The sequence below is a fragment of the Salvelinus fontinalis genome, unplaced genomic scaffold (genome assembly GCF_029448725.1).
Source record: "Salvelinus fontinalis isolate EN_2023a unplaced genomic scaffold, ASM2944872v1 scaffold_0065, whole genome shotgun sequence".
Classification (NCBI taxonomy): domain Eukaryota; kingdom Metazoa; phylum Chordata; class Actinopteri; order Salmoniformes; family Salmonidae; genus Salvelinus; species Salvelinus fontinalis.
Genome location: NW_026600274.1, coordinates 392,494 through 403,499, shown reverse-complemented (window position 1 = coordinate 403,499; position 11,006 = coordinate 392,494). Strand labels below are relative to the sequence as shown.

General features: G+C 44.9%; 1 protein-coding gene across 3 annotated transcripts; it reads right to left on the bottom strand.

Moving 5' to 3' along the window:
• Positions 1-201: 201 nt before the first annotated feature.
• On the bottom strand, positions 202-10,939 carry LOC129842793 (zinc finger protein ZFP2-like). Of its 3 annotated transcripts, none has more exons than XM_055911449.1 (7): positions 10,841-10,939; positions 9,501-9,645; positions 8,632-9,173; positions 7,517-7,786; positions 3,058-3,125; positions 2,649-2,844; positions 202-1,583 (listed from the first exon to the last, which is right to left on the bottom strand). In XM_055911449.1, exons 3-7 carry the CDS (start codon positions 9,029-9,031, stop codon positions 1,042-1,044), a joined length of 1,476 nt encoding a protein of 491 aa, XP_055767424.1. In that variant the 5' UTR covers positions 9,032-9,173; positions 9,501-9,645; positions 10,841-10,939; the 3' UTR covers positions 202-1,041. The 3 variants fall into 3 exon arrangements, with proteins under 3 accessions (XP_055767424.1, XP_055767422.1, XP_055767423.1); XM_055911447.1 differs by having other exon boundaries at positions 8,632-9,156; positions 10,567-10,932; XM_055911448.1 differs by having other exon boundaries at positions 8,632-9,156; positions 9,501-9,585; positions 10,567-10,932.
• Positions 10,940-11,006: the final 67 nt, after the last annotated feature.

Sequence of the window (11,006 nt, the reverse complement as noted above, 5' to 3'; positions counted from 1 at the left end):
CAACTGAGTATACTGACAGTTCCCCTGCCGTAATCATAGTAAACACTTCAATATTGCGTGTTACATTTTCTGCACGCCTTATAAAGCCCACGTTTACCAAGGCCGTCTTCAAGCATAGCAAATAAAACCTTATTCTTGATATCCATCAGCTTGGCTCATTAGTGTGAAAAGAGAAACAGAAACGTATTTTTTTAATAGATAAAAAGTTAAGAGGCAGGTTTTTGTAACCTCTTTATTCAATCACCATGACACACCTTTGTTTACTATCTTATAGCGGCGTATCGAACTGAATGAAATCCTGGACAGAGCCATAGCTCTCTGTGATCAAATGTCCTGCGACTGAACATTATTTGGATGTTATCCAATAAAGAACAGAATTATTACGTTAAAAAAAAAATTCAACAATTATTTTAACTGGGTTCCTCACACAGGATGGGGTGGACGGAGAACAAGCATTCCGCGATTCCAATTTAGAACACCGTCTAGCAGCCATTTTGGGTTCACTTTCTCTGGTTCAAGTTCTATAACAAACTGGACAGCGCTGATTATGTCATCTCTCGATCAGAACTGGGTGCTTTCTTCAAGTGGAATTTAGAACCACGTCCATTGTAATTGTTCTAACCGAGCCTATCGTTCTTCATCATAAGTTTAATAGTTGTGTTTGTCCACCCTACTAACGAACACCCATAGTTCTACTGTCAACACTTACTGATAAAGCTTCCCCATTCTTTCCCCCAACGGAGTAGGGTGAAGTTGCCCCTAGACGCTGGTCAGTTTTGCATCTCCCCCACTAATGGTTAAGGTTAGGATTCAGGCAGGGGAACTTCACCCAGCGTCTGTCCCCTCCCCAGCAGCCTGTGTCCTGCATCAGAATTCTGTGAATCATTTAGGTGAAATTTAGAACTATGTCTATTCCAATGGAGTCTATTGTTCTCCTGTCTGATGATGACCAACGTGTATCATTGTTTTTGTCCAGCCGGCTAACATCACCTATAGGAATACTAAGCTTATCATGTCTTAAGTTCAAATCCTCCTGGTTATTCACTTCGTCTCTTCTCCAGTATCAGCGTGTGTCCTGTCACTGTGGTGTGTCCGTTGGTGAGCCCGTAGCTTCTGACAGCGGCCGTATCTCTTCCCACAGTAGTCACAGCTGTACGGTCTCTCCCCTGTGTGAACTCTGTGGTGTATCCTGAGGTCTGACGCTCTAGAGAACCCTCTCCCACAGACCAGACACAGGTGAGGCTTCTCTCCGGAGTGAGACTGCTGGTGCTCCCTCAGATGTCCTGATTGGGTGAAACTCTTCCCACACACAGGGCAGGAGTAAGGCTTCTCTCCCGTGTGTGTGAGTAGGTGTCTTCTCATGGCTCCCAGGTGAGCGAACTTCTTGCCACAGTCGGGGCAGGGGTACGGCTTCTCTCCCGTATGGATTCTCATGTGGATCTGTAGTACCGAGAGCTTGTAGCACTCTCTGCCACACACTGAGCAGCGGTGGGACGTCTTAGTTTTGTGACTCTCCTGGTGTTCAGGATGTTCTGATGTAGCGGGAATCGCTTTGCTGTCTAAGCCACAGTCAGGGCTCTCGCCTGTGTGAATAACAGAGTGGGTTAGGTATCGAGGCAAGTCGACTTTCATTCACAGTCCGTATCCCAAATGGTACCTTATTCTCTATCATAGTGCATCCACTTCGTTCAGGACCCTGGTCAACAAGTAGTGCACTTTATAGGAGATTGGGTGAACAGAACCCCAGTCAACTAAAAAACAGTCAGCGTTCTGCCTCCACTTACTATGTTGAACAGAACCCCAGTCAACTAAAAAACAGTCAGCGTTCTGCCTCCACTTACTATGTTGAACAGAACCCCAGTCAACTAAAGAACCGTCAGCGTTCTGCCTCCACTTACTATGTTGAACAGAACCCCAGTCAACATTCTGCCTCCACTTACTATGTTGAACAGAACCCCAGTCAACTAAAGAACAGTCAGCGTTCTGCCTCCACTTACTATGTTGAACAGAACCCCAGTCAACTAAAGAACAGTCAGTGTTCTGCCTCCACTTACTATGTTGAACAGAACCCCAGTCAGCGTTCTGCCTCCACTTACTATGTTGAACAGAACCCCAGTCAGCGTTCTGCCTCCACTTACTATGTTGAACAGAACCCCAGTCAACTAAAGAACAGTCAGTGTTCTGCCTCCACTTACTATGTTGAACAGAACCCCAGTCAGCGTTCTGCCTCCACTTACTATGTTGAACAGAACCCCAGTCAGCGTTCTGCCTCCACTTACTATGTTGAACAGAACCCCAGTCAACTAAAGAACAGTCAGCATTCTGCCTCCACTTACTATGTTGAACAGAACCCCAGTCAACTAAAGAACAGTCAGTGTTCTGCCTCCACTTACTATGTTGAACAGAACCCCAGTCAACTAAAGAACAGTCAGTGTTCTGCCTCCACTTACTATGTTGAACAGAACCCCAGTCAGCATTCTGCCTCCACTTACTATGTTGAACAGAACCCCAGTCAGCGTTCTGCCTCCACTTACTATGTTGAACAGAACCCCAGTCAACTAAAGAACAGTCAGTGTTCTGCCTCCACTTACTATGTTGAACAGAACCCCAGTCAACTAAAGAACAGTCAGCATTCTGCCTCCACTTACTATGTTGAACAGAATCCCAGTCAAATTCTTCTCCTTCAGAATTGATGAAACCACCAACTTCATCCTCCTCTTTCACTTCCTCCTTCTCCTCATCTACAATATGAACGTTGATCCCAGGTGTTTGAGTGATGTCCTCATGTCTTGGATCAGGACCCTGGGACTCTGTAGCTTTGGTGCGGGATTGGTCACCGGGATCCTACAATGAAAACATATCAATAACCGTGTTAGAACTCTATTTATAAACACAATACAAGACTTCTGTTCAATCCTGTCAAGACCTGAGAACTATGACATCAGCTTAGAAGGTTCAAGACCTGAGAACTATGACATCAGCTTAGAAGGTTCCCTGTGTAGCATTTAAAAAAGAAATAATTTAATCTCATAAAATGTTGGTCATTTTTTCTCCCACCTTGTTGATGTGTGATGTAGGGAGACTTCCTCCTTCACTACCAGAAGAGCCATGGACAGGACTCTCATCTGTAGAGATAGGTTGGTATTATGGGCTATAAATAACAATTTTGTTGCTTCTTGGCTACCTGCTAAACTTTTCATTTAATTTTACTTTCATTAACCATTTCATTAAAACTTTGCATTCAACAAATTTTGCCAACTTCTTAGTTTCGTCCTCGCTCTATTTTTTTCCCATTCAACTTTTTAACCCGGACGCTTTATCTGGACTTGGTTCTACAGGACCTTCACCAGCCGAAGCTAAGTAGTAACATTAACATGATGTCTTCTAATTGCAGTCGCTGTACTCATAATATACAGGAGAACTATCGCCTTATGGCGAGGATAGCCGTGCTGCAAGCCCAGCTTCAGACAGAATCGTTAGGCAAGAGTCATTTCAGTGTAGGAAAGGATGAAACAGCGTCTGTGCCAACAATAAGTACAGATAGTAGTATAAATCCCTCGCACAGTCCCCGCAGCCGGACAATTTCTCATGGCTTCTGGAAGGAAATGCTGTTGGCATGCTCAACCGGTGACGCTCATTCAACCGGTTCCTCCCATTAAGCAACGAGTCGGAGTCAGAGGCTGAGTCTTCTCTGGTCTCTCCTCCTCCCGTTACGGGGTCTGAGAGGCCGAAGCCTCCCCACCATTAGCTCTGACAGATTGAAAACCCTTGTCATTGGCAACTCCATTACCCGCAGTATTAGACTTAAAACGAATCACCCAGCGATCATACACTGTTTACCAGCGGGCAGGGCTACCGACGTTAAGGCTAATCTGAAGATGGTGCTGGCTAAAGCTAAAACTGGTGAGTGTAGAGAGTATAGAGATATTGTTATCCACGTCGGCACCAACGATGTTAGGATGAAACAGTCAGAGGTCACCAAGCGCAATTTAGCCTCAGAGTGTAAATCAGCTAGAAAGAGGTCGGCATCAAGTAATTGTCTCTGGCCCCCTCCCAGTTAGGAGTGATGAGCTCTACAGCAGAGTCTCACAACTCAATCGCTGGTTGAAAACTGTTTTCTGCCCCTCCTAAAAGATACAATTTGTAGATAATTGGCCCTCTTTCTGGGACTCACCCACAAACAGGACCAAGCCTGGCCTGCTGAGGAGTGACGGACTCCATCCTAGCTGGAGGAGTGCTCACATCTTATCTACGAACATAGACAGGGCTCTAACTCCCCTAGCTCCACAATGAGATAGGGTGCAGGCCAGGCAGCAGGGTGCAGGCCAGGCAGCAGGCTGTCAGCCAGCCTGCCAGCTTAATGGAGTCTGCCACAAGCACAGTCAGTGTAGTCAGCTCAGCTAACCCCATTGAGACCGTGTCTGTGCCTCGATCTAGGTTGGGAAAATCTAAACATGGCGGTGTTCGCCTTAGTAATCTCACTGGAATAAAGACCTCCATCCCTGTAATTATTAAAAGAGACTGTGATAATACCTCACAACTCAAAATAGGACTACTTAAATGTTAGATCCCTCACTTCCAAGGCAGTTATAGTCAATGAACTAATCACTCATCATAATCTTGATGTGATTGGCCTGACTGATGAAACATGGCTTAAGCCTGATGAATTTACTGAGTTAAATGGAGGCCTCTCCTCCAGGTTACACTAGTGACCACATCCCCGCGCATCCCGCAAAGGCGGAGGTGTTGCTAACATTTGACAGCTAATTTCAATTGATATATATCTTTTTTTTTTAAAGCAGTTTCATCTTTTGAGCTTTTAGTCATGAAATCTATGCAGCCTACCCAAGCACTTTTTATAGCTACTGTTTACAGGCCTCCTGGGCCGTATACAGCGTTCCTCACTGAGTTCCCTGAATTCCTATCGCACCTTGTAGTCATGGCAGATAATATTCACATTTTTGGCAACTTCAATATTCACATGGAGAAATCCACATTCTCATTCCAAAAGGCTTTCGGAGCCATCAACGACATCATGTCTCTGGACCTACGCATTGACACAGTCATACTCTGGATCTAGTTTCATCCCGTGGAATAAATATTGTGGATCATAATCCTGGACTATCGGACCACCATTTTATTATGTTTGTAATCACAACAAATAATCTGCTCAAACCGCAACCAAGGATTATCAAAAGCTGTGCTATAAATTCTCAGGACAACCCAAAGATTCCTAGATGCCTTTCCAGACTCCCTCCACCTACCCAAGGACATCGGAGTACAAAAATCAATTAACCCCCTAACAGGGTATCTACATTTAACTTTGCGTAATACCCTGGATGGCAGTCACACCTCTAAAAAAAAAATATTTGTCACAAGAAATTAACTCCCTGGTATACAGAAAATACCCGAGACCTGAAACAAGCTTCCAGAAAATACTTGAGACCTGAAACAAGCTTCCAGAAAATACCTGAGACCTGAAACAAGCTTCCAGAAAATACCTGAGACCTGAAACAAGCTTCCAGAAAATACCTGAGACCTGAAACAAGCTTCCAGAAAATACCCGAGACCTGAAACAAGCTTCCAGAAAATACCTGAGACCTGAAACAAGCTTCCAGAAAATACCCAAGACCTGAAACAAGCTTCCAGAAAATACCTGAGACAAGCTTCCAGAAAATACCTGAGACCTGAAACAAGCTTCCAGAAAATTGGAAAGGAAATGGCGCTCCACCAAACTGGAAGTCTTCTGACTAGCTTGGAAAGACAGTACCGTGCAATATCAAAGAGCCCTCGATTAGCTGCTCGATCAGTCTACTTTTCCAACCTGATTGAGGAGAATAAAGACAATCCAAAGTGTATGTTCGATACTGTTGCAAAACTAACTAAAAAGCAGCATTCACCAAGACAGGATGGCCTTCACTTCAGCAGTGATCATTTCAGGCACCTCTTTGACAAAAAGATCATGATCATCAGAAAGCAATTACAGACTCCTCTTTGAATCTGCATATTTCTCCAAAACGCAGGTGTCCTGAGTCTGAACAGAACTGCCAGGACCTAGGATCAAGGGAGACACTAGAGTTTTTTAATCCTGTATCTCTCGCAAATATTCATGAAAAAAAAGTAATGGTCTCTAAACCTTCCAGCTGCCTACTAGACCCTATTCCAACTAAACTACTGAAAGAGCTACTTCCTGTACTTGTCCCTCCTATGTTGAACATAATAAACAGCTCCCTATCCTCCAGATGTGTACCAAACTCACTAAAAGTGGCAGTAATAAAGACTCTCCTGAAAAAGCCAAATCTTGACCCAGAAAATAAATACAAATATTGGCCTATATCGAATCTCCCATTCCTCTCAAAATTGTTGAACTGCTTCCTGAACACAATGTATATGAAACGCTTCAGTCTGGTTTTAGACACCATCATAGCACTGAGACTGCATTCGTGAAGGTGGTAAATTACCTTTTAATGGCATCAGACCATGGCTCTGCATCTGTCCTTGTGCTCCTAGACCTTGGTGCTGCTTTTGACACCATTGATCACCACATTCTTTTGGAGAGATTGGAAACCCTAATTGATCTACACAGACGAGTTCTTGCCTGGTTTAGATCTTATCTGTCGTGAAAGATATCAGTTTGTCTCTGTGGATGGTTTGTCTTCTGAATTGTAAGTTTCGGTGTTCCTCAAAGTTCCGTTTTAGGACCCCTATTGTTTTCACTACATATTCTACCTCTTGGTGATAGCATTTAGAAACACAATGTCAACTTTCACTGGTTGGTATTTTTGGTTATAATGAGACTACCAGAGCCATGCACAGGACTCTCTCCTGTGGAGATAGGTTGGTATTACGGACTCTCCTGTGGAGATAGGTTGGTGTTACGGACTCTCTCCTGTGGAGATAGGTTGGTATTACGGACTCTCCTGTGGAGATAGGTTGGTATTACGGACTCTCCTGTGGAGATAGGTTGGTATTACGGACTCTCCTGTGGAGATAGGTTGGTATTACGGACTCTCCTGTGGAGATAGGTTGGTGTTACGGACTCTCCTGTGGAGATAGGTTGGTGTTACGGACTCTCCTGTGGAGATAGGTTGGTGTTACGGACTCTCTCCTGTGGAGATAGGTTGGTGTTACGGACTCTCCTGTGGAGATAGGTTGGTGTTACGGACTCTCCTGTGGAGATAGGTTGGTGTTACGGACTCTCCTGTGGAGATAGGTTGGTATTACGGACTCTCCTGTGGAGATAGGTTGGTATTACGGACGCTCCTGTGGAGATAGGTTGGTATTACGGACTCTCCTGTGGAGATAGGTTGGTATTACGGACTCTCCTGTGGAGATAATTTGTGAGTTAATTAATTGGGTTTGGTAAATAAGCCAACAAGGGGTCTAGGTTGTGTCCAAAATGGCACCCTATTCCCCACAGGGCACTGGTCAAAAGAAGTGCACTATAAAATGAATAGTGTCAATTGGAACACACATCCGATACAACTGATTGTGTCACCATTCTGCCTCTACTTACTGAGATCAGGGAAACTCCAGCCAACTTCCTCTCCTTCAGCATTGATGAAAGCACCAACCGACTCCTCTTCCTCCTCTCCTTCAGCATTGATGAAACCACCAACCTCCTCCTCTTCCTCCTCCTCTCCTTCAGCATTGATAAAACCACCAACCGACTCCTCTTCCTCCTCTCCTTCAGCATTGATAAAACCACCAACCTCTTCCTCCTCCTCTCCTTCAGCATTGATAAAACCACCAACCTCCTCCTCTTCTTCCTCCTCCTTCACTTTCACTGGCAGGCAGAGAGAAAGACAAAGCACATGTTTGTTAATTTATGACACAGCTATTGATGTACAGGCATCTTTAATCCCAATGTAGAACTAATCATCATCATCATCATCATCATCATCATCAGGTCATGTGGTCAGGAAAACCTCTTGGGGACAGTTTTCCAGACACAGAATGCGCCTAGTCCTGAACTAACAAGCATTCTCAATGTGCCTAGTCCTGAACTAACAAGCATTCTCAAATGGGCCTAGTCCTGGACTAACAAGCATTCTCAATGGGCCTAGTCCTGGACTAACAAGCATTCTCAATGGGCCTAGTCCTGAACTAACAAGCATTCTCAATGGGCCTAGTCCTGAACTAACAAGCATTCTCAATGTGCCTAGTCCCGGACTAACAAGCATTCTCAATGGGCCTAGTGCTGGACTAACAAGCATTCTCAATGTGCCTAGTGCTGGACTAACAAGCATTCTCAATGGGCCTAGTGCTGGACTAACAAGCATTGTCAATGTGCCTAGTCCCGGACTAACAAGCATTCTCAATGGGCCTAGTCCCGGACTAACAAGCATTCTCAATGGGCCTAGTGCAGGACTAACAAGCATTCTCAATGTGCCTAGCGCTGGACTAACAAGCATTCTCAATGGGCCTAGTGCAGGACTAACAAGCATTCTCAACGGGCCTAGTGCAGGACTAACAAGCATTCTCAATGGGCCTAGTGCAGGACTAACAAGCATTATCAATAGAGATTCTCCATTAAAAGCTCTTCTTAGTCCAGGTCTAGGCTCACTCTGTTCGGGACACTCCCAATCCTTTATGCATTGTTTATTATTAATAAATGATCTTCCAACTCACCCTGGATAGTAGCTGCCATCTCCCCGTCACTTTTACCACCACTTCCTGTCCTCTGGTGAGTCAGCTTGTGAGCCCGGAGATTCTTTGACCTGATGTAGCTCTTGCCACACTCTGCACAGCGGTAGGGCCTTTCTCCCGTATGAACTCTGTGGTGAATCTTCAGATCTTCTGCTCTGATATACTGTTTCAGACAGATCAGACAGTGGTGCTTCTCTCCGGAGTGAGACTGTTGGTGCTCTTTCAGATGTCCTGATTGGGTGAAACTCTTCCCACACACAGAGCAGGAGTAAGGCTTCTCTCCTGTGTGTGTGAGATGGTGTCGTCTCATGGCTCCCAGGTGAGCAAACTTCTTGCCACAGTCGGGGCAGGGGTACGGCTTCTCTCCCGTGTGGATCCTCATGTGGATCTGCAGGATGGATAACTTTTGGCAGTGTCTTCCACACACTGGACAGGCGTGAAATGTCTTGGGTTTCTGCTGATTCTCCTGGTGTAGTTTAGCTGCTCCTGATGGAAGTTGTCTCTCTCCTGTGTGAATGATGCCACTAAAGCGTTATAACATTAGTTTGATTGGTGGAAATACATGAATTCAACACATCTGGGTTAGACCAGTGTTTTCCCAATCCTGGTCCCAGGGACCCAAATGGGTGCACATGTTGTATTTATTTTTTTAAACACCTGATTCAAATCAAGGGTTGGTGGTGAGTTGAAAGTGTTTGAGTGGTAGGGCAAACACTCAAACGTGCACCCCTTTGGGTCCCCAGGACCAGGTTTGAAAAACACAGATGAACGTAAATCATCCAATGATAAGTCATTTTCTGTTAAATGACTATTCTGTCCCAAACATTCAAATTCAAAACATTCCAACTTACTAAAAAGAGAATCCCAGTCAACTTTTAGCAGCTTGGGACCCTGCAGTGTTCTCTGGTTCCTGTGGTTCCTGACAGGAACTGGTGACTGTGTGGGTTTAGGTCGAGTAGGACAGGAGTTAGACAGGCTGGATCTGCCATCACCGTCCTACAATAAATGTTGACATGACATTTTAGTCATTTAACTGACACTCTAATCCAGAGCGATTTACAGGAGCAATTAGGGTTAAGTGCCTTGCTCGAGGGCACATCAACAGATTTTTCACCTAGTCGGCTAGGGGGATTCCGGAAGGCTCCCGAGTGGCGCAGCGGTCTAAGGCACTGTGTCTCAGTGCTGGAGGCTTCACTACAGACACCCTGGTTCGAATCCAGGCTGTATCACAACCTGCTGTGTTTGGGAGTACCATAGGGCGGCGCACAATTGTCCCAGCGTCTTCTGGGTTTGGCCGGTGTAGGCCGTCATTGTAAATAACAATTTGTTCTTAACTGACTTGCCTAGTTAAATAAAAATGTTATAAATCAAATTCTAACTAGTGACTGTCCCAATGCTTGTAACCGCTAGGCTATCTGCCACAGATACAATGACGGAACAGAGGGATGTCTGATGCCAACTACAATGTATTATTATACTACTAAGACCATGAGTTTTACCCTGACAATGTCTCCTTCCCAAATGGCTACATAGTACAATGCTTCAGTCCTATGGACCCTGATCAAAGGCAGTACACTATATAAGAGAATCGGGTGCCACTTGGAACAGGCCAATACGATCTGATCAGGAAACGCTCCACAAGGCCCAGAGTGTTCCTGGCCAGGTCACGTGGTCTTTAGTCAGGGATAAATCTGCGGCCTACATTATGAATTTGACAGAACGCGAAAGATTGCATTTACTACCATTACTTACTGTAATGGAATATAACGATCATTAGATGGAGCAATAACACAGGAATCAACTGACCGCTTGCCTTTTATTCTACGATAACTAGCCACTAACATTTGGTATGACAACAAACCATGGCGCTAGTTAGCTACCTAGCGAACGTTTGTTACTAGATGTGCGCTTTCTCACCTCATCCATTGTGAATCGACCCAACAGTTCTTCAGTAAACTTTGGGGTTTGGAGAAATGTCCACTGAAACCAACTGTCACCTCAGAACGGTGTCGGATCAGTTGTCGTGAAACTATTTGACAGCTAACTTGTTAGCTAAACAAGCTAAGTTACCAAAGTAGTTTTGTGCCTCCTCGCGTCTACCTCGTTAGAGTTACATCATGTTTTTTGACAGACGGGCGAATGTCTATGCCAATCACAACCGTATCAGAAATGGCATATGGACATATGTTACCAGTATTTTGAAGTGAAGTAGCTAACTTGCGCCTGCATCCACCTACTTCCGGGATATTCTTCTTCGGTCAGTGAGCAGCTTCTGGCGCTCTACCGCTACGTATTGGGAGGAGAAAGGCAGTAAAAATGAGGGAGAGGGGCAACTGCCTGGTAAACTGCAATAGACC